At 41.5% G+C, this 24,438-nt stretch overlaps 1 protein-coding gene across 1 annotated transcript in view; it reads right to left on the bottom strand.

Moving 5' to 3' along the window:
• The window catches only part of RAB23 (RAB23, member RAS oncogene family), a 37,292-nt gene extending 13,206 nt beyond the window's left edge, over positions 1-24,086 (bottom strand). Inside the window, exons 1-3 of the mRNA XM_045867054.3 lie at positions 23,785-24,086; positions 15,594-15,808; positions 9,522-9,607 (exon numbers count right to left, since the gene is read on the bottom strand). Coding sequence (XP_045723010.1) covers positions 9,522-9,607; positions 15,594-15,748 — 241 coding nt within the window. The 5' untranslated portion in view covers positions 15,749-15,808; positions 23,785-24,086. The remainder of the gene's footprint in view (positions 1-9,521; positions 9,608-15,593; positions 15,809-23,784) is intronic.
• Positions 24,087-24,438: the final 352 nt, after the last annotated feature.

Here is a 24,438-nt window from a genome sequence, read left to right as displayed (position 1 = left end):
CTGACCAGGGGCGCCTGGGTGGCTCAGTCGGTTGAGTGTCATAGACTCTTGATTTTGGCTCAGGTCATGATCTCAGAGTCGTGAGATCGAGCCCCGTGTCTGGCTCCATGCTGGAGCCTACTTAAGATTCTCTCTCCCTCTCCCTCTCCCCCACCTCTCTCTTTCTCAAAAAAACAAAACAAAAAACCTCAACACTGACAAGATCACACTAGATACTAGTAAGTAAATTTATATTTATTTGAACTCTAATATTTACTTCAACTATTTACTTCAACTTAAGAAAAAAAAACAACTCTTAGAGGAAGTATATTTTAATAATAATATATAAAAAAACTAAGCAGATGACAACTACCAGATTCCAAATATGTGTGGAAAGATCATTCTTTGCAGAATTTGCAAAGGAAATGCCCATAAATCCATTATACAACTTTGGCACTCCCTCACAAGCACTCCAAGAAATTATTATTATTATTATTATTATTATTATTATTATTATTATTATTTTAAAGATTTTATTTATTTATTTGACAGAGAGAGACACAGCGAGAGAGGGAACCCAAGCAGGGTGGGTGAGAGAGGGAGAAGCAGGCTTCCCGCGGAGCAGGGAGCCTGATGTGGGGCTCTATCCCAGGGTCCTGGGATCACGACCCGAGCCGAAGGCAGACGCCCAACAACTGAGCCACCCAGGCGCCCCCCAAGAAATTATTTTTTTAAGAATTGAGAAGAAGGGGAAAGGATTTCTTTTGAGAAAGTGCTGTCCACACCAACCATTCTCTCTCTCTTTAAAAAGATTTTATTTACTTATTTGAGAGAGAGAGAAAGAGGGGGGGGAGCAGAGGGAGAGGGACAAGCAGACTCCCCGCTGAGCAGGGAGCCCAACATGGGACTCCATCCCATGACCCTGAGATCATGACCTGAGCCGAAATCAAGAGTCAAACATTTAACCAACTGAGCCACCCAGGTGACCCCTTTCTCTCTCTTTTAAGGTGGGGTGCTATGGGGGAGAGTACTATCATTACCTCCCTCATCTCAATCTAGAAGGAATGGACCTCAGCAAGACCACTTAAGTAGCCTGGTATGTGTTCCCAGCAACTGGGGGACACTCTGGACTGAGGGTGCCTTGATTCAAGCCTAAGGAAGATGCAGTGGCTGGGAATGACAGCAAAAAGGCAAGACCAATAGACAAAAAGAAAAGAGTTGCCTTTGGGAGTAACCGCGACCCTGCCAATGGCAAGACAAAGAGTGCACACGAATTTCATATGGATAGAGGTGAACCACATCTCAGAGAAAATGGGGTCATTTTAACTCATGTCCCATAGGACTGCTTATTGGATGACGGGAGTTTAGCATAAAGGAGGGTAGAGGTGGAAGGCAACTCTCACAAAGGGCAGCAAGGAGGAAAAGCAACTGCAAGAATCAAACATACATGTGCCCAAAACAAATATCCCCAAAAATGGGAACCTTGGAGGAATCCAGGACAATCTCCTAGAGAAAGAATCATCTTGGAACGCCTGCCACCCAGATGGCCCTAACATCAGACAATACCACCCGTAACAGTGCTCCTGTCTGGGGCATCTGGCTGGCTCAGTAGGTAGAGCATGCGACTCTTGATCTCGGGGTTGTGAGTTTGAGCCCCCATGTTGGGCAGACAGATTACTTTAAAAAAAAAAAAAAAAGTGCTTTTGTCTCCCAATTCCATTTCCTCCTGGGCCTGACTGCGGAGAAGACACACCTCCAGCAAGTCAAAGACAAGTGAGAGGATGGAAGCAACCAACATTTTCTTCCCAGACCACAGATACTAACTGGCCTACTAAAACCCCAGAGAAGATAAGAGATTTAATGCTAAATTATATTTGTAGTTTTCATTAATGCACAAGACTGGCTATTCTAACTACCAAAATGAGATTATGTTTATGACTAGAAATAACTATGAGGCAGTTGAGAAAAACTACTTAAGAGTGACCAGAAAAGACATGAGCTAAAGGGAGTTTTCTTCGAGGGACAAGAAAGAATTTCCCCTCCCCCTACTGCCTACTAAAAACAAAGGGATGGTGACAGACAAAAACAGAAGTTGCATTTTGGTATCTCCATAAACTCTGTTCAACATATCAACTACTATGAATATTCTTTTTTTTTAACATTTTATTTATTTGAGAGAGACAGAGATAGCGAGACACAGCACGAATGGGAAGGAGGGGGGTGAAGCAGACTCCCCACTAAGCAGGGAGCCCGGCGTGGGGATCAATCCCAGGACCCTGGGATCATGACCTGAGCCGAAGGCAGACGCTTAACTGACTGAGCCACCCAGGCGCCCCTATAAATATTCTTTTTTTTTTTTTTTAAGATTTTTTATTTATTTATTTGACACAGAGAGACACAGAGAGAGAGGGAACCACAAGCAGGGGAAGTGGGAGAGGGAGAAGCAGGCTTCCCGCTGAGCGAGGAGCCTGATGCGGGGCTCAATCCCAGGAACCCGGGATCATGACCTGAGCCGAAGGCAGACGCTTAACGACTGAGCCACCCAGGCGCCCCCCTATAAATATTCTTAATGAAAAATGATCCTATACTGTTATCCTTTCTTTTTCTTCCTTTGACCTCCAGTTCTGTGTTGGTACCAGTCATCTTTAAGAAAATTAATAAAGTAGGGCGCCTGGGTGGCTCTGCCTCTGACCCTGCTTCTGCCTCTGACCCTCCCCCCTCTCATGTGCTCTCTCTCTCTCATTCTCTCTGTCTCAAATAAATAAATAAATAAAATCTTTAAAAAAAAAAAGAAAAAGTTTTTAAAAAAATGTTAATAATGCTTTAATTTCTCTGATGCAGTCATTTGGACATATCTTACGCCCTTGATATTACAGGCAGCCACTGTTCTCTAACTGTATATTTTAAAAAGACCTTTATTCTTCTACTAGTCAATCTTCCTTCAATACTACATACTCTAAGAATCACACCATTAGAAGTTACTTTGTTGGGGCACCTGGGTGGCTCAGTTAAGCGTTATTTTTTATATATATATAATTTATATATATATATAATTATATATAATTATAAGATTACCACTGGCAATTTCTCTTTTTTTCTCATTTATAAATTTTTAAAATTTTTTATTGTTATGTTAATCCCCATACATTACATCATTAGTTTTAGATGTAGTGTGTTCCATGATTCATTGTTTGTGTATAACACCCAGTGCTCCATGCAGAACATGCCCTCTTTAATACCCATCACCAGGCTAACCCATCCTCCCACCCCCCTCCCCTCTAGAACCCTCAGTTTGTTTTTCAGAGTCCATCGTCTCTCATGGTTCGTTGGCAATTTATTTCTAATTAATAAGATCTTTCAAAAAAAAGTTACTATTTCTGAATGCAATTCAGAAAAAACTCAAGACACATAATGTTTAGAGAGTAACTCTGTCCTCAAATTCTGAAAGACCCTAAAAGATGGTCTCTAGTCTTGCGAGAGTGGCTGAGGACCAGCAGCATCAGGTCACGGGGAGGTTGCAGAAATGCAGAATTTTAGAGCCACCCACAGATCTACTAAATTAGAGACTGCATTTTAACAAGTTCCCCAGGGGATTCATGTGCACACAACAATTTAAAAAACAATGCTCTAGGGCGCTTGGGTGGCTCAGTTGGTTAAGCGACTGCCTTCGGCTCAGGTCCCTGGATCTCAGCAAGGAGCCTGCTTCTCCCTCTGACCCTCTCCCCTCTCATGTGCTCTCTCTCTCTCTCAAATAAATAAATAAATAAATCTTAAAAAAAAAAATTAAAAAAATAAAAAACAATGCTCTATATAAGATGGCACAAAATTGGGCGCCTGGGTGGCTCAGTTGGTTGAGCGACTGCCTTCGGCTCAGGTCATGATCCTGGAGTCCCTGGATCGAGTCCCGCATCGGGCTCCCTGCTCAGCAGGGAGCCTGCTTCTGCCTCTGACCCTCCTCCCTCTCATGCTCTCTCTCATTCTCTCTCTCGCAAATAAATAAAAAATCTTAAAAAAAAAAAAAAAGGCACAAAATTTAGTAGAGCAGGCCAATCAGAAACAGAGGCTTTATAATTACATATATATTATTCTAGATTTTAAATGTCTGTCCCTTATTCTTGTTACACTCTATATAATGTGAAGCACACAAATTAATGAACCAATCTATCACAGATTCCACACTCACATAATTTAAAACAAATCTAAAGGACTTGCATAGTCTAATTCTGTTGTTCCTTAATTTTTGCATTTATAACAGAAATTTATAAACAGCTTCTTGTCCAGAGCCATTTCATTTCCAACAATTTATATTCAACTTACATTCGTGAAAGATGATCCTTAAAAAAAATGTTTCCTTCTATTTATGAGCATAATCTCACATAATAGGCCTCAAGTCTATAACTTCATTTCTCCATATTGTTAGTCAAAAACATTTTTTTCTTAGAAACAAATCACAGTAAAAAAAACCACAATGAAAATGTTTTATATTGTACATAACTTTCTGTACTAAGTATGGCTTCTACTGCCTAGGGTGGATTTCTTAAGAATTTAAGAGGAGTCACTTGGGATCCCATAAGGGTTTCTAATGTGATCTGTGTTCTGTTCTTTACAAAGTCATGTTTCAACATGTCTCACTATACAATTAATGCAGCATTCTAAAAATATAACTGTGCCTTTATTTTTTATTTTTTAAAGATTTTATTTATTTGACAGAGAGAGATACAGCAAGAGAGGGAATACAAGCAGGGGGAGGGGGAAGTGGGAGAGGGAGAAGGAGGCTCCCCACCGAGCAAGGAGCCCGATGCGGGGCTCGATCCCAGGACCCTGGGATCATGACCTGAGCCGAAGGCAGACACTTAACGACTGAGCCACCCAGGTGCCCCTAACTGTGCCTTTAAACAATGGTTTTTTATGGTAGGTCTTTTAAATGAATTATAATAAAATTTTTCTTCTTTAAATATAAATTTTTAAAATTTTTATGTATTTTGAATAATACATTTCTAGGACATAAATCAGTAAGTCCTAATTTTATAAGGCATGGTGTTTCCATCAATAAATTGATATTTTAATGCATTTTTCCCAGCCCTTACATTCTCTTCCTAATCTTCGTTTCTATTTAATTGTATCATCATATTTGAATCTACACTAGTAGCAGATGATTACCCAGTTGCCTAGCTGGCGTCCAATTACCCTCCCTCCCTGAGAACACCTCTCCCTTACTGTATAGTAGCCTATGGTTTAGGCAGGCTGAACCTACCCTCTGCTCTGGGGGAGTAGGCCCTAAGTGCACCAAGCCAATTAGGGTAATCACATTCCTCTAACTACTTACAGTGATCTGGTCAAGGGTGATCTAATCAGATAAAAGCTCAGGACTTTTGATCCATTGTTGTGGGAATTAACTCTTTCCCCCCAAGGACGTGAACAAAGCACGTGGCTTCCATTGCTGATGGTAGCAATCTTGCAACCAAAAGGAAAATCAGCATGAGGAACCCTACACTGGGAGTGAGGCAAGTTAGGAGAATCAGTGGGGTTACAGTAAGAACAAACTATAACTAAAAGCTACGCTACTTCCACTTTTCTTTGTAGTTTAAGTTAGTTTGAGGTTGCTTTTCTGTTCTCAGCAACCAAAAGCATTCTGATGGAACCTCAAAGGAAAGCATATAAGAATATTCAATATGCCATTTCCCAAATTTACATATAATTGCCACTTTCTATTACTTAATTCATTTTGGGATGTGATGTTTATTCTTATAACTTAGAAAAAGAAGATGAAACATAAGACCTGTCTCAGTATCCTATGTTCTTTGCCATTTTAACATGGTTGAACTAAAAAAATTACATTTTAAGAAAAGCCTTTTTTTTTTTTTTTTAAAGATTTTATTTATTTGACAGAGAGAGACACAGTGAGAGCAGGAACACAAGCAGGGGGAGTAGGAGAGGGAGAAGCAGGCTTCCCGCGGAGCAGGGAGCCCGATATGGGACTCGATCCCAGACCCTGGGACCATGACCTGAGCCGAAGGCAGACGCATAATGACTGAGCCACCCAGGCGCCCGAAAAGCCTTTTTATTTTTTTTTTTGACATATAATGTATTATTTGTTTCAGGGGTACAGGTCTGTGATTCATCAGTCTTACACAATACACAGCGCTCACCACCACACATAACCTCTTAAGAAAAGCTTGTAAGAGATAATCTATTTATAAGCTTAAGATCAACTTTAAGTTAAAATGTTAAGTATAGGGGCCCCCTGGGTGGCTCAGTTGGTTAAGCATCTGTCTTGGACTTAGGTCACGAGTCTGCTTCTCCCTCTCCCTCGCAAATAAATAAAATCTTTAAAAATAAAATAAAATGGGGGCGCCTGGATGGCTCAGTCTTTAAGCATCTGCCTTCGGCTCAGGTCATGATCCCAGGGTCCTGGGATCGAGTCCCGCGTTGGGCTCCCTGCTCAGCGGACGGTCTGCTTCTCCCTCTTCCACTCCCCCTGCTTGTGTTCCCTCTCTCGCTGTGTTTCTCTCTGTCAAATAAATAAATAAAATCTTTAAAAATAAATAAATAAAAAATAAGAATAAAATAAAATGTTAAGTGTAGGGAAACCAAAGCTGTTTGAAGCCTTGTAGTCTAAATGAAACAAAGTGGAAAAAAATTTAAACATCACCCACAGTAAATTAAGATAAAACAAGTAAATACTAACAATTATGGGTCCTCTTTTTAGTTTCTGGCAAAGAATGTTTTTGCAGACATTGTTAAGAGAAACTCTGATTTGTGGACACTTAAAAAGTACTAAACAAGAAGCACACAACAAGCCAGATGAGTCAAATTTTAAAAATTAAAAGATAATAATGTTGAACATCCCATAGTCTCATGGGATAAAATTTAAGAAAGCATTAATTCCTCAACTACAGAGGAAATAAAAATATTTTTAGCTACCTGGTCTGTTTTTTTTTTTTTTTTTTTTTTTAAACCAAGGAGCCGGGGCGCCTGGGTGGCTCAGTGGTTAAGCGTCTGCCTTCAGCTCAGGTCATGATCCCAGGCTGCTGGGATCGAGCCCCACATTGGGCTCCCTGCTCAGCGGGAAGCCTGCTTCTCCCTCTGCCTGCCGCTCCCCCTGCTTGTGCTCTCTGTCTATGACAAATAAATAAAATATTTAAAATAATAATAAAGTAGACTACAGACTTTGTGCTTTGAGAGGAAGTCCCACAAATAAATGACAGAGAACATGGAGTACGTGATTCAGAGAAGTGGCTTGAAAGAGCCAAGGCTCAGCCCTACTCCTCCCTAGTCACATGATCATGGGCAAATCTCTCCTCTTCTCCGTTTGCTTCCATATCAGTGAAGTGGGGATAACTCTACCTACTCTGCTAGCCTTACAGGACTCCTGTGAGCCTCAGACACATGAAGGATGTGAAAGATACCTTTGTGGGGCACCTGCTCAGGTAATGATCCCCGGGTCCTGGGATCTGGCTCCCGGGTCCTGGGATCTGGCTCCCTGCTCAGCGGGAAGTCTGCTTCTCCCTCTGCCTCTGCCCCTCCCCCCTGCTCTCTCCCTCTTTCTCTCAAATGAATAAATAAAATCTTAAAAAAAAAAGGCGGGGGAGAACCCAAGCTATCTTTTTTCCTCACAAAAGAACACATATTTCATGCTGAGAATTTAGAGAAAAAAAGCTAGGTAAAAATGATGAAAATCTCATGTACTCCTACTATTTTTTTATATTTCCCCTAGGGTTTTTTGTTTTGTTTTCTTTCTGTATGAATGGGGTGAAGAGGTATGGTGGTAATAACCCCACTAAGAAAATACAAATAATTTTTACTCAAGAATTAACTTTAGGGTGCCTGGGTGGCTCAGTTGGTTAAGCATCTGCCTTTGGCTCAGGTCATGATCCCAGGGTCCTGGGATGGAGCCCCACATTGGGCTCCCTGCTCAGTGGGGAGGGAGCCTGCTTCTCCCTCTCCTCCCCACTTGTGAGCTTCTCTCTCTCTCTCTAATAATCTAAAAAAAAAATTAAAAAATTTAAGAATTAACTTTAATTTTCGGGCCTGTTAATCAATAGTGCCAATGCTCATGAAATTAATAATTTGATAAAAATGCCATCTAGTCTAAGAGCTTTGAGCCATAAGAACATAATTCCTGCCTCACGCCATGTTACAGGTGCTCAAGATCCAAACTAGCATCCACAGGACAGCAACAGTCAAAACTACTGCCCCTGGGAAGGCTTTAAGGACACAGTAAATAGAATGAGAAGTAGTGGTGGCACCATTAGAATGATACCTGAGAGGTGTACCTCTCTTAATTTCTCAAGAAACCAAAATGTCTTCTTAGAGGAGGCAGTGGAAATCAGGTTTCCCTGGTACCAAGTCAGAAAGGCAACTTCTTTGGTTGTTTTAAACTTTTATTTATTTATTTATTTATTTATTTATTTTTAAAGATTTTATTTATTTATTTGAGAGAGAGAATGAGATAGAGCATGAGAGGAGGAAGGTCAGAGAGAGAAGCAGACTCCCCGCCGAGCACGGAGCCCGATGGGGGACTCGATCCCGGGACTCCAGGATCATGACCTGAGCCGAAGGCAGTCGCTTAACCAACGCGCCACCCAGGCGCCCCTATTTTATTTATTTATTTGCCAGAGAGAGAGAGAGAGCACAAGCAGGGAGAGCAGCAGGCAGAGGGAGAAGCAGGCTTCCCGCTGAGCAGGGAGCCTCATGCAGGGCTCAATCCCAGGACCCTGGGACCATGACCTGAGCCGAAGGCAGACGCTTAATGACTGAGCCACCCAGGCGCCCCAAAGGACAAAATTTTAGAGGAAAATATTAACGGAAACTTTAGAAATTTCCATTTAGAAATTTCAGCTTTCCTTGAGGAATTTAACCCCACATTTTAGACTCTTAAGTGCTACAGCTGGAGTTCTTTCCTTTTACGTGTATCTCACACTTCTCTGAACTCTTAGAGCACTGAGACGGCTTTATCCCCGCAATTTCATGCGTCTTAACAAAGTGTCATCTTATTTGCAGGAACTTTACTTTTTCATGCCAGTTTCCACTCTCTGACCATAGAGTCATCTCCATGTGGTCGGAAATAGGCACTGAGCAATTTCTAACTGATTAGAACTGGGAATGCCGGGGCGCCTGGGTGGCTCAGTCGTTAAGTGTCTGCCCTCGGCTCAGGTCATGATCCCAGGGTCCTGGGATCGAGCCCCGCATCGGGCTTCCTGCTGGGGCCTGCTTCTCCCTCTCCCACTCCCCCTGCTGGTGTTCCCTCTCTCGCTGTGTCTCTCTCTGTCAAATAAATAAATAAAATCTTTAAAAGAAAAAAAAAAAAAAAGAACTGGGAATGCCTATGTGAGTCATATAATTCCAAGGCAGAGACAAACTATAGTACACAGCGTTATTTGCCACTCAACAAGATCATTAGGAGAATAATGACCTAAGAGGTTTTTAAAAATACTCTGAAATTAATTCAAGTCTTCTTATAAAGAAACCCTTCTATGTGGAATAAAGTGAAGCTCTTTGTTTAGCCGAAAGAACATGCCCAAACAAACCCCACAATTTACCTCGATAGTAGGCCTTTGTTATTGCATCAAATTCCTCTTGACCTGCTGTATCCCACAACATCAGTCTGACATCTTCATCATTAACTCTGAAACAAGAGATGAATTCATTTCATATGTAAAGAAAACATCTTTAGTAACATAGCTTTGTGCATATTTCTGTTTTTCACGTAGGAAGGTTTTAAAACTACACTGCTGGTTTCCACTCTGAAAAAGTCTGAGTGATTTTAAGTGCTGACACGACTACCAGCAGTGAAACTAAAGGGGTAAAGACATTCCCCCAAAGCTGTAACTTCCTACATGATTTGAGTTTACCTGTCATGTTTTCTCCCTTAACAACAGTCACAGACAGTGGTGGTTCCAGGACCAGCAGCACGGGGATTCCCTTAGGTCAGTACTTGCTCTCCTCTTGCTCTAACATTCAGGTGCACAAGTGATTGAATAAGAAGAAGAAAGGAAAGAAGCAAAAAAGGAAGAAAAGAAAGAAGGGAGGAAGAAAAGCAGCTTGGTTGCCCTACAACTTAGAAATTTACTCTTATTTTGTCATATAGTGCATTGCCTTATTCACAGTAGTTACATCTATAAAATCACTGCAAACACTGAATTATCAAATACTAAAACACTGCTCCTAGGGCAAATACAGGGTTAGGTTCCTGTGACCCCTAGTTACATTTTCCCTAACGAATCAATACATAACCTTGTTGTGTTTTTTTTGTGGTTCTGTTTAAAGATAACTTATTTAATATATATTGTTAGTTCATTAACATTGAACTCAAGGCCAATAGCACTGTAACTCATGCGTAAATGAAGTGTACCTAACATACATATTTTCTCTATAAGGCACATCATAGCCTTCTTGTACTTAGGAAAACTAGGCAGCACTATGCTTGGGGCCATTTTTTTTTTTTTTTAAATATTTTATTTATTTATTTGAGAGAGAGTGAGAGAGAGACAGAGAGCATGAGAGGGAGGAGGGTCAGAGGGAGAAGCAGACTCCCCGCTGAGCAGGGAGCCCGATGCGGGACTCGATCCCGGGACTCCAGGATCATGACCTGAGCCGAAGGCAGTCGCTTAACCAACTGAGCCACTCAGGCGCCCGCTTGGGGCCATTTTAAACAGTGACATCATCAACAAGAAGTACAAAAATGTGGCACAAAAACAGACATGAGAAAACACTTGTTTATAGTGTGAGGGATGAAGAAAGAAGGAAGAGGGTAGCCTTGTTCGACCTAAGCTGAGAATGTGTATGTAGGGTAGCAAATATTTACTGCTCTGTGCATATCCACGAATGACCACCAAAGCACTGGGAGTATTGACTCTGGGGATACAAATAGATTTTAGCAAGTAAATCAGTTGCAAATATGGAACCTATAAACAATGAGAACCTTAAAGTATAACTATGGAATCTACAAATAACGAGGACCACCTGTATATTTAAAATATTAATTTGGTTCAGATAACAAATATAAAAATGAACATCATGAAGGCTTAAAATGAATCCTCAAAATATCTGAGAAAGGAAGTAAACACAGAAGTGTTTATAAAAGAAGGCAATAGGGGGATGCCTGGGTGACTCAGTCGTTAAGCGTCTGCCCTCAGCTCAGGTCATGATCCCAGGGTCCTGGGATGGAGTCCCGCATTAGGCTCCCTGCTCAGTGGGGAGCCTGCTTCTCCCTCTCCCTCTGCTTGTGCTCTCTCTGTCAAATAAATAAAATCTTAAAAAAAAAAAAAAAAAAAGACAGCAATAGAATACAAATTAGAAATCGAACAATCTTTAAAACAATGTACACAGCTATCTTTAATGCTAATGTCTAGGCTAGTCAGATTTGTTTAATGTTACTTATTTCTTTAGTATCTGTCAGTGTCTCTACAATTTAAAATATGCTTGGGGTGTGGGAGAATGGGCAAAATGAGTGAAGGGGAGTGGGAGACACAGACTTCTAGTTATGGAATGAATAAGTCACAGGAATAAAAGGTATAGGGAATATGGTCAATGACATTGTAAGAGCATTATATGGGGACAGATGTAGCTACACTGTGGTGAACACAGCACAACCTATACAGAAGCTGAATCATTCTGCTGTACACCTGAAACTAATGTAACGTTATATGTCAACTACACTCAAATGAAATGAAATGAAATGAAATGAAATGAAATGAAATGAAATGAAATGAAATGAAATGAAGTATCTTTAAAAGTTCTCAGGACTGGGGCGCCTGGGTGGCTCAGTCGTTAAGCATCTGCCTTTGGCTCAGGTCATGATCCCAGGGTCCTGGGATCGAGTCCCACATCGGGCTCCCTGCTCGGTGGGAAGCCAGCTTCTCTCTCTCCCACTCCCCCTGCTTGTGTTCCCTCTCTCGCTGTGTCTCTCTCTGTCAAATAAATAAATAAAATCTTAAAAAAAAAAGTTCTCAGGACTAATGACAAAAACTTACTTTTTTTTTTTTTTAAGATTTTATTTATTTGACAGACAGTGAGCAAGCACAAGCAGGGGGAGTGACAAGCAGAGGGAGAAGGATAGCAGGCTTCCCGCTGAGCAGGGAGCCCAACATGGGGCTCAATCTCAGGACCCTGGTATCGCGACCTGAGCCGAAGGCAGATGCTTAACCAACTCCGCCCCCCAAAAAACTGTTACTTTTGATGTGTTTTAGAATCCAACTGGATTTCATGAAGTAAGATTTCCTTTTCAGGGGCACCTGGGTGGCTCAGTCGGTTAAGCGTCTGCCTTCGGCTCAGGTCATGATCCCAGGGTCCTGGGATTGAGCCCCGCATTGGGCTCCCTGCTCAGTGGGAAGCCTGCTTCTCCCTCTCCCACTCCCCCTCCCCCTGCTTGTGTCCCCTCTCTTGCAGCGTCTCTGTCAAATAAATAAATAAAATCTTAAAAAAAAAAAAAAAGATTTCCTTTTTATTGGAGTATTTAGTCCTGCCAAATCTGCTCTTATTTCTTTAAAACAAATTATTAATTCTCTAACTTTGAGATAGTCTTAGGATCCTATAATAGTTGAAAACTGTTCTGAGAGACAGGTAACTGTCCTTCCAAATAAAACAGGCATGCCTTGTTTCATTGCACTTTGCTTTACTGTGCTTAAGAGAGACTGGTTTTTTTTTGTTGTTTTTTTTTTTTTACAAATTGCAGGTTTATGGCAACCCTGCATTCAGCAATTCTATCAGCACCACTTTTCCAACAGCATTTCTCACTTTGTCTCTGTGCCACATTTTGGTAATTCTTACAATTTTTCAAATTTTTTCATTATTATATTTGTTATGGTGATCTCTAATGAGTGATCTTCATGTTACTATTATAATGGTTTTGGGGTGCCAGAGACTGCTTCCACATAAGATGGACAACTCAGTGGATCAATGTCTTGTGTGCTCACACTGTTCCACCAACCAGCCCTTCCTCCATCTCCCTCCCTTTTCTTGGGTCTCCCTATTCCCTGAGACATAGCAATACTGAAACCAAGCCAATTAATAGCCCTACAGTGGCCTCTAAGTGTTCAAGTGAAAGGAAAAACCACACATCTCTCACTTTAAGTCAAAAGCTAGAAATGATTAAGCTTAGTGAGGAAAGCATGTTGAAAGCTGAGATAAGCTGAAAGCTAGGCCTCTTGTGCCAGGTAGCCAAGTTGTGAAGGCAAAGGAAAAGTTCTTGAAGGAAATTAAAAGTGCCACTCCAGGGGCACCTGGCTGGGTCAGTCAGTAGAGTATACGACTCTTGATCTCAGGGTCATGAGTTTGAGCCCCAAGTTGGGTGTAGAGATTACTTTAATAAACAAACAAACAAATAAATAAATGTGCTACTCCAGGGAACACACAGATGATAAGAAAGCAAAACAGCCTCACTGCTGTATGGAGGAAGTTTTGGTGATCTGGAGAGAAGATAAAACCAGCCACACATTCCCTTAAACCAAAGCTTAATCCAGAGAAAGGTCCTAACTCTCCTCAATTCTCTGAAGGCTGAGAGAGGTGAGGAAGCTACAGAAGAAAAGTCTGAAGCTAGCAGAGGAGGGTTCATGAGGTTGAAGGAAAGATGCTGCCTGTGGAACGTAAAAGTACAAGGTGAAGAAGCAGGTGCTGATGTAGAAGCTGCGGCAGTTTACCCAGAAGCTCTAGCTAAGAGAATTCCTGAAGGTGCTACACTAAACAGCAGATTTTCAGGGTGGATGAAACAGCTTTCTACTGGAGAGTTGGCATTAAGGATGTTCATAGCTAGAGAGAAGTCAGTGCCAGGCTTCAAAGCTTCAAAGGACAAGTTGACTCCCTTGTTAGGGGCTAATGCCACTGGTAACTTTAAGTTGAAGCCAATGCTTATTTACCATTCTGAAAATTCTAGGGCCTTTAAGAATTATGCTAAATTTACTACTCACATCTGTTTACATGATGGTTTGCTGAATATTTTAAGCACACTGTTGAGACCTACTGCTGAGAACAAAAATTCCTCCAAAATTTGATTGCTCATTGACAATGGACTGGTCACCCAAGAGCTCTGATGGAGATGTACAATGAGAGAATGTTGTTTTCATGTCTGCTACCACAACATCCATTCTGTGGCCCATGGATCAAGAAGTAATTTTGACTTTCAAGCCTTTATAATTTAAGAAATACACTGTGTAAGGTTATAACTGCCACAGATGGTGATTCCTCTGATGGATGTAGGCAAAGAAGATTGAAAACTTTATAGAAAAAGATTCACCATTCTAGATGCCATTAAGAACACTCATGATTCACTGGAAGAGATGAAATATCAACATCAACAAGACTTTGGAAGAAGTAGATTCCAACTCTCATAGATGAGTTTGTGGGGTTCAAGACTTCTATGGAGGAAGTAACTGAAGAATGGGTGGAAACAGCAAGAGACCTGGAATTAGAAGTGGAGACTGATGATGTGACTGAATTGCTGCAATCATGTGATAAAACTTAAACAGATGAGGAGTTGCTTATTATGAACGAGCAAAGAAAGCGGTTTCTTGGCATGGAATCTACTCCTGGTGAAGATGCTGTGCAGACTGTTGAAATGACAACAAAGGTTTTAGAATATTAAATAAACTTAGTCGATCAAGTAGCAGCAGGGTTTGAGAGAATTTTTTTTAAGTTTTTAATTTTAATTCCAGTATAGTTAGCATATAGTGTTACATTAGTTTCAGGTATACAATACAGTGATTCAATAGGGGTTGAGAGAATCAACTCCAATTTTGAATGAAGTTCTACCGTGGGTAAAATGCCATCAAATGGCATCATATGCTATAGAGAAATCATTCCTGAAAGGCAGAGTGAATCAATGAGGCAAACTTCACTGTTGTCTTATGTTAAAAAATCACCACAACCACTCCCACTTTCAGCAGCCACCACTCTGATTGATCAGTCAGCAGTCATCAACATCGAGGCAAGACTCTTCACCAGCAAAAAGATTCAGACTTGGTGAAAGATCAGAGGATGCTTACCATTTTTTAGCAATAAAGTATTTTTAAATGAAGGCATGTACATTATTTTTTTTAGACATAATGGTATCACATACCTAACAGACTACAGTATAATGTAAACATAACTTTCATATGCACTGCAAAACCAAAAAAATTCATTTGACTCGCTTTTTGCGGTGGTCTGGAACTGAACCTGCAAAATCTCCAAGTTGAGCTTGTAGTGGACAGAAATCTCATTAGAGTCAAGCATCAGTTTGTGTTTAAGAAGTATGAAAGGTGCCACCAATAAATATAAAACCGATACAAGATAGAAAGGGTGGGGAAGGAAGTATGAAAAAAGAGAGGAAATGAGGAAGGGAAAATAGATGAAAGGTGAAAAAAAGACAGAAGGATAAAAATACACACAGGAATGTGTTAACTAACTAGAATGTAAATAAAAACTTTAAACATTAAAGAGAATGGAAAAAGAAAAAGAAAAAAAGAAAGATACACACAGGACTGAGTATTTGAAAACCACCACCAACTGTCTCATTAGCCACTGCCATCAGACTGGATCCTAACCTTGGACTGTACTGCAATCAGTATTATTCCAGTGAAACCCTGGGATAGAGTTCACAAATCAAAACTGAGGGGATAAAGTAGCCAAGTACATACTGGATCTGTCGCTCCAAAAAATCAACTCCAATGGTTTTCTTGTAGTCTTTTGTAAAAATGCCTTTGCAATATCGCTGAATCATACTTGATTTTCCAACTGCTCCATTCCCTACAACCACCATCTTGATGGCCACTTCCATATCTTCCTCCAACATTTTTGCAGTTGAAAAGGCTTCTGAACCAACGTTAATCCAGGTGATCAGATCTTCTCAAATCTGTGGTTTAAAATGAAATTATTTTTCATAACATAGAAATTGTACAGAATATTACCATTTTATTTTATTTTTTTTAAGATTTTATTTATTTATTTGACAGAGAGAGACACAGCAAGAGAGGAAACACAAGCAGGGGGAATGGGAGAGGGAGAAGCAGGCTTCCCGCTGAGCAGGGAGCCCGATGCGGGGCTCCATCCCAGGACCCTGGGATCATGACCTGAGCCGAAGGCAGACGCTTAACGACTGAGCCACCCAGGTGCCCCAAAATATTATAATTTAAAAAATTGATTTATTTATTTGAGAGAGAATGTGTGCGAGCAGGGGGAGGGGCAGAGGGAGAGGGAGAGAATCTCAAGCAGACTCTCCGCTGAGCGCAGAGCCGGACCTGGGGCTGGATCCCAGGATCCTGAAATCATGACCTGAGTTGAAACCAAGAGTCAGACGCTTAACAGACTGAGCCACCCAGGCACCCCAAAAATTGTACAAAATAAGCCATAATTGTTTTATGAAGAAATAACTATAGTGCATTGCAAGAATTTTTCCATGATGGAGGTCCCCTTACCACCCTGTTTATATCATGTAAATTCATTGAAAGGAGGTACAATAACATCATTCACTTTTGAATCCTGAACAATAGCACACAATATATGACATCAGGTATTAATAAATGCCTAGATTACGTAGTTCTACTTTTCAATGAGACTAAGACTAAGACTGCAGTGTTAGAATTGAGGTCTGATTGAAAGCTGCCACTTACTAGTTCTGTGCTCTAAGTGATGTTACTGGCTAACCTCTTTAGGCTTCAGTTTAACTGAGGATATTTACCTCAGAAGATTGTTGATCAATGGTACATATAAAGAACTTAGCATAGTGCAAATTAAGCATTCAGGGACGCCTCGATGGCTCATCAGTCGGTTTAAGCATCTGCCTTCTGCTCAGGTCATGATCCCAGGGTCCTGGGATCGAGCCCCGCATCGGGCTCCTTGCTCAGCAGGGAGCCTGCTTCTCCCTCTACCTGCCGCTCCCCCTGCTTGTGCTCTCTCTCTCTCTCTAACAAATAAATACATAAAAATCTTAAAAAAAAAAAAAAAGAAAATTAAGCATTCAAAAAATGGTAGTTTAGTTTTATACAACATAATAAATCCTCCACAGTTACCACCACATGGGCAACAAATACAAAATCTAAGGAAACTGCTTGTTCGATCTCACAGGTAATAATTAATATCCCTAGAAAAGCACCCCAAAGAAAGATTTTGTGTAATAATATACAACTGTAACAGCACTAGACTCTTACTGTTCAGGTTACAATGACTCCTTCACAAATAATCTTATACCACTCATTCTTTCTTTAGTTTCAGACTAGTTACAGTTACTCATATAATGAAAGTAATACAATGTGTACTGTTTGCATTTTAGATTGAAAAGAACAGAAAGTCAATTTCTTAGGAAAATTACTAGTTAAGTTCCTGACTACTGTTATATGTTATAATATTATATTCCAACTCCCTTAACTGAAAATCCATCTATACCACCACTACACAAAACAAGTCTGAAACATGAAGAACATTCCTCTCCGCTCCACATGGAGTCTCAATAATTGTCCCTAGTGCTTCACAAACTTGCACAATCATAAGAATAATCGAGGAAGATTTGTTAAAGTATAGGTTCTAGGTCTCCACCTCAAACATAATTAAATGATGTAAAAAAATAGAATATCAGAATGAAAAGAAGAATGTGGTAGGAGCAAAAATACAGGTAAATACAACAGATTTCTCTTGAGCATTCTAAATTATGTTTGACTCAAACACAACTGTGTGGTTTTCAATATGTGTAGAGAAAATATTTAACATAATTAATTATAAATGGGAGAGGTCAACGGAATGTAAAGGGAGGTAAGATTTCTATGCTTCCCTTGAACTGGTAAAATGTTAACACCGACGGACTGTGATAAATTATATATATGTAGTGTATACAGTATAACACCTAGAGCAACCACTAAAGAAGTTACACAAAGAGGGGCACCTGAGTGGTTCGGTTAGTTAAGAGTCTGCTTTAGGCTCAGGTCATGATCTCAGGGTCCTGGGATCAAGCCCCCGCATCTGGCTCCAAGCTTACCATGGAGCCTGCTTCTCCCACTTCCTCGGCCCCTCCCCCAACTCATGCACTCTCCCACTCTCTCTCAAATAAATAAAATCTTTAAAAAAAAAAAAGTTATGCAAAGAGATATACTCAAAAACACTACAATAAAACAAAATGAAAGTCTAATAACACAATAAAACTATCAGAATCTAATTGGCATTTTTTTTTAAAGATTTTATTTATTTATGTCAGAGAGAGAGCACAAGCAGGGGGAGTAGCAGGCAGAGGAGGCAGAAGGAGAAGCAGGCTCCCCACCGAGCAGGGAGCCCGATGCGGGACTCGATCCCAGGACCCTGGAATCATGACCTGAGCCAAAGGCAGACGCTTAACCAACTGAGCCACCCAGGCGTCCCTCTAATTGGCATTTATAGAACTGTCCATACAACAGAATATACTTTTTTCTTTTAAAGATTTTATTTATTTATTGAGAGACAGAAAGACTATAAGCAGGGGGAGAGGCAGAAGGAGAGGGAGAAAAAATCTCAGACTCTGCACGGAGTCTGTCTCGGGGCTTGAACTCACAACCTTAAGATCATGACCTGAGCCAAAATCAAGAGTCGGACAATCTGACTGAGCCACCCAGGCGCCCCAGAACATACTTTTTTTTCAAGTACCCATTAAATATATACCAAGATAAAACAGATTCTAGGCCATAAAACAAACTTCAATAAACTTAAAATAATGAGACTACAACACAATCAAACTAGAAATCAGTAACAGAAAGATAACAGGAAAACCTACAAACATATGCAAACTAAAAACACAGACTTCTAACTTCTAAAGAACCTGTGGGCCAAAGAAAGAAGCTCAAAAGACATTTTTTTCAAATAATTAAACTGAATTAAAATGAAAATACAAAATGTGAAAATTTGTGGGACATAGCTAATGTAGTGCTGAGAGGGAAAATTATAGCACTAAATGCTTACCATAGAAAAGAAGTCTCAAATCAATAATTTAAACTCTCACCTCAAGAAACTAGAAAAAGAAGAGCAAAATAAACCCAAAGCAAAGGATGGAAATAATAGAAGCAAGCAGAAATCACTGAAATTGAAAACAGAAAAATAGGGAAAATTAAACAAAAAACTTTCTTTAAAGATAAAAAAAAAAAACTGAATAACTCAGGGAAAAAAAAAAAGAGAAGATACAAATTACCAGTATTAGGAATAAAATCAGGAATGTCACTGTGGACTTTGCAGACTCAAAAGGATAATGTAACAACTCTACACACATAAATTTGACAACTTAGGGAGGCCTGGGTAGCTTAGTCCGTTAAGCATCTGACTCTTGATTTTGGCTCAGGTCATGATCTCAGGGTCGTGAGATGGAGCCCCACACACTCTCTCCCTCTGCCCCTCCCCCCCTTAAAAAATTGACAACTTAGATGAAATGGACCAATTCCTTAAAAAGCATTAAGTACCACAACTCACTGAAAATGAAACAGATAATCTGAATAGCCCTGTAACTATAAAGGAAATTGAACTTGTAACTTAAAAACTCAAAGACAAATCTCCAGGCTCAGGTGATTTCACTGGAGAATTTTACCAAACCTTTCAAGAATTGACACCAATGATACACACTTTCTTCCAGAATACAGAAGAGAAGGGAATACTTCCCAACTTATTTTATAAAGCCAGTATTATTTTTTTTGTTTTGTTTTGTTTTTTAAGATTTATTTATTCATTTGAGACAAAGAGAGAGAGAGAGAGAGCATGAGCAGGGAGAGAAGCAGAGGGAGAGGGAGAAGCAGGCTCCCTGCTGAGCCAGGAGCCCAATGTGGGGCTTGATCCCAGGACCCCGGGATCATGACCTGGGCCGAAGGCAGATGCTTAACCATCTGAGCCACCCAGGTGCCCCAAGCCAGTATTATTTTGATACCAACACAAAAACAGTACCAAAAAACAAAACAAAAACAACTGGACAAGGACACACAAAAGTCCTCAACAAAATATTAGTAAATCAAATCTAGGAATATACAAATAGAATAACTAGGACCAAGTGGGCTTTATTCTGGGAATGCAAGACTGGTTCAATACTCAAAAATCAATCAGTGTAATCTACCAAATTAACAAAGTAAAAAAGAAAAACCTCATCACCCTATCAACTGAAACAGAGGAAATATATAACAAAATTCAAATCCGTTTGTCAGAAAAATAGTCCGCAAACTAGAAACAGAAGACTTCTTCAGCCTCATAAATGTCATCTATTAAAAAAACTCCACAGCTAACATTATACTTAACTCTGAAAGCCTGCTTTTTTTTTTTTTCAAGTAAACTCTACGCACAACATGGGACTCAAACTCATGACCCAGAGATCAAGAGTCGCATGCTCTACTGACTGAGCTAGCCAGGTGCCCCTGAAAGCCGGACTGCTTTAACCCTTAGACTGAGAACAAGGTAAGTATTTTCACTCTCAGTACTCCTATTCATCATACACAAAGTCTTAGCCAGAAACTAGGTGACAAAAATAAATAAAACTCTTACAAGTTAGAGAAAAATTAAATAAAACTGCCCTTATTCACAAATTACATGAGTGTCTTTACAGAAAACTCCAAGGAATTAAAAAAAAAAAAAAATCCCAGAACGAATAAATGAGTTTAGCAAGGACACGGGATACAAGGGCAACACACAACACTGAATTGTATTTCTATACCTTAACAACATACAATTTGAAAAAATGTACATTTTTATTTTTTAAATTTATTTTATTTATTTAAGTAATCTCTACACCCAACATGGGGCTGGAACTCACAACCCCAAGATCAAGAGTCACATGCTGTTCCAACTGAGCCAGCCAACCACCCCTGAAAACAAAATTTTTAAGTGACATTTATAAAAGTTCCCCCCAAATTAAATACTTTGGTATAAATTTAACAAAACATGTACAGGACCTATATGCTGAAAATTATAAATCACTAATGAAACAAAGACCTAAATAAATAAAAAGATGTGCCATGTTCACAGATTGGAAGACTCAAAAAAGTAAAAACAGCACTTCTCCCCAAATCAATCCATGGTTTAATCCAATTCCAAAGCGCCAGCAGGATTTTCTGCAGTTGAGACAAGCTGATTCTAAATGTTATATGGAAAGGCAGATAAACTAGAATAGCTAACACAATTTTTAAAAAGAATAAAATCGGAGGAAATCATAGTAGCCAATTTTAAGACACCATAAAGCTATACTAATTAACAAAGTGTGATACTGGCGGTGCCTGGGTGGCTCAGTCGGTTAAGCGTCTGCCTTCAGCTCAGGTCATGATCTCAGGGTCCTGGGATCCAGCCGGGGGGTGGGACTCCCTGCTCTGCGGGGAGTCTGCTTCTCCCTCTCCCTCTGCTCCCCCAACTGCCCCCTGCTTGTGCTCAGGTACTCTCTCTCTCAAATAAATAAATAAAATCTTTAAAAAATAAAATAAATAAAGTAAAAGAATAATTTTTAGAAGAAATCTTTTACAAGCTGAAAATGTTGATCTGCGGTTAGGCAGAGTTCTTAGACATCATACCAAAAAAATTTCCACAAAAGGAAAAATTGATAAATTAGACTTCACAAAAATTAAAAACATTTGCTCTGTGAATGATACTGTTAAAAGAATGAAAAGACAAGCTACAGACTGCGAGAAAATATTTGCAAAGCACATATCTACCAAATAACTTGTATCCAGAACATATAAAGAACCCTCAAAACTCAACATAAGGAAAAAAAAAAAAAAACCGTAAGAAAGCACACAACCCATTTGAAAAATGGGCAATACTCTTGCCCAGATACCCATCAAAGATTATACATGCCAAATAAGCACATAAAAAGATATTCAAAATCATTAGTCATTAGTTAAGACACACTAAAACCATGGGATACCACTACACGCCTATGAGATGGCTAAATTTAAAATTACTGACAATACCAAGTGCTTACAAGGATGTGGAACAATTGGTAGTCTCACACGGTGCTGGTAAGAATGCAAAATGGTAACAGCCACTCTGGAAACCAGCATGACAGTTCCTTACAAAGTTAAACATCTTTTATATGACCCTGCAATCTCATTCCTAGCAATACCCTACAGAAATGCGAACTTATGTTCACACAAAAACCTGTACACGAATGTTTATAGCAGCTCTATTCATAATCACCAAGAATTGGAAACACTCCAAATGTCCTTCAGTGGATGGATGTTTAAACAAACTGGCACATCCATCTAATGGAACATTACTTAGCCATAAAAAAAAGAAGACATTGTTGATACATTCAACTTTGAGGAATCTCAAAGGCATTATGCTGAGTGAAAGAAGTCAGCATCAAAAGGTTACATATTGTATGATTCCACTTATATGACATCTGGAAAAGTTTAGTAATTGCCAGGGGTTAGGGGAAGGATAAAAAAAGATAGCATGAATTTGGGGTGGGGGGTGATAAGCACTGTTCTATGTCCTGATTGTCGTGGTGACTGCATTAATCTAAAATTCATAGAACGGCACACTCCTTAAAAAGTCAATTTTAGGGGCGCCTGGGTGGCTCAGTCGTTAAGCGTCTGCCTTCGGCTCAGGTCATGGTCCCAGGGTCCTGGGATCGAGCCCCGCATCGGGCTCCCTGCTTGGCGGGAAGCCTGCTTCTCCTTCTCCCACTCCCCCTGCTTGTGTTCCCTCTCTCCCTGTGTCTCTCTCTGTCAAATAAATAAAATAAAATCTTAAAAAAAAAGTCAATTTTACCGTATCATTTTAAAAATAAAATTTAAAAAAGAAAAGCCTAATCAGATTTTAACACAGCCAGTCTGGTGATTATCAGCTACTACTGCCCTGTAGACTTAATGCACTCTATCAAAACAGTTAAGTTCTTAGAAAATAAGATAATTCTGAGTATAATAAAGGCTTACCGCAATGCTCTGCATAAATACTCTTTTCTAAATACGTTTTCCCCAAATTTAATTTTAAAAACTTCTCCAACCAATGCAGTCTAATAAATTAGAAAAGGTACTTAAGCACAGGTACGACTGTGTTTCTAACACTGAAAAACTTGTTAGGTCCAATGACATTACCCAGAACACGTTAGGAGTTACATAAAACCCAGAGAAACGACCCTTTCCGACTCCACCGGTACTCCTGAGAGTGAAGTTAATGCTCTCTCACGCACCCTCAGGTTCTAACGTCTGGGAGCTGCCGAAGGCTCCTCGGTTCTCCGAGTTAAGTGATTCCGTGGCAGCCAGTCTCAATGAAAGCGTGCCGTCTGGCTCATTCACATTCTAGCAGTCTCTGAGCAAGAAACTAGAGAAGGGTGGGGCCGCGGGAAGGAGGGGGCCCCGCCGCAGGGAGGAGGGGGTTCTGAAAGCCAGGGCAGGGCTTGGGACCCCCTCCTGACCAAACCGCACCCGGCACTTGACGCCCCTTGTTGGTGTCTCGCCCGGCCGGGGTCGCCCCTTCCCCATGTGGGCGCTGGGAGTAGGCAAGAAGCTGGGTGCTCAGCCAGGCTGCAGGCCAGCGCCTCGCCCCCGCTCCGTCTCCCTCCTTCCCGCCCAAGGGGCAATTCCAGGGACCCACACCCTGGGGGCCCGGGCCGCTGGGCGCTGAGAGCGGCTGCCGGGCAGGTAGTGCCGCCCACCTTCTGCAGCCGGAACTTGGCGACGGCGCTCAGAGGCTGGGGAGCGGGCGCTCAGCGGCCGGGGCCGGGGGATGGGAGCCCGGGCCTGGAGGCCCCTGCCCCCCCACCCCTCTACGTAGAGTCCCCGGAGTACGGCATATCCCGGGACCCCGGGAAGAAGCGGGTCCTTCCCAGCGGAGCCGGGGGAGCCCTCAGCCACTGCAGAGGGCGAGTCCGAGCCGCGCCGCTGCCCGGGAGTGCAAGCCGCTACTCACCGTCCCCCGCCCGGCGCGACCGGCTGCTCCTGGTCGCGGCGCAACCGCTACCGCCGCCGCCGCCGCCACCACCTCCTCCTCCTCCTGCTCCTCCTCCTCCTAGGGCGCCGCTCCCCGGCGGGGCCGCCTGGCTGGCTCGCGGCTCCCTTCGCTCCTTTAAGAATGACTATGGTTTTTTAACGAACTTTATTGGCAGCCAGGGCTCGGAACAAGCGTCTTGGCAGCAAACCCGGCAAGGGTGGCGGGGCGCGGGAGACTCGACTCCCCTCATCTGCGGACCCGCCGCTCTGCGGAGCATGCGCTGGGCTTGGTCTGCGCATGCTCCGCGAGGACCGGGTCCGCCGCCCCGCTCCACCCCAGTTCTGGCTGGTGCCGCGGAGGGCGGCTCCTTTGCGTTCCCGGTGCCTCCCGGGCCCGGTGGCAGTGGGGAGACGAGCGGCGGGCAGGACCGCCTAGATCGTGGACCCCAGTAAAGAACTGACAGGAAGGTCCGCCTAAGTTTCGCCTACTAAGTGACCAGCTTTCCAGACGACTTGCCCCGCCTTGGACACACACCTTATGTTCTTCGCCCGATGACATCCAAGGAGCAGAGTGAGCAAAAATGTTGAGCAAAACCGAAAACGCACTCACAGCCCACACCTGGCGGCTGGACAA

The sequence above is a fragment of the Mirounga angustirostris genome, unplaced genomic scaffold, assembly GCF_029215605.1.
Source record: "Mirounga angustirostris isolate CCGP_5_RB_7025 unplaced genomic scaffold, mMirAng1.0.hap1 SCAF_8, whole genome shotgun sequence".
Lineage (NCBI taxonomy): Eukaryota > Metazoa > Chordata > Mammalia > Carnivora > Phocidae > Mirounga > Mirounga angustirostris.
This window is presented reverse-complemented; position numbering and strand designations above follow the sequence as displayed.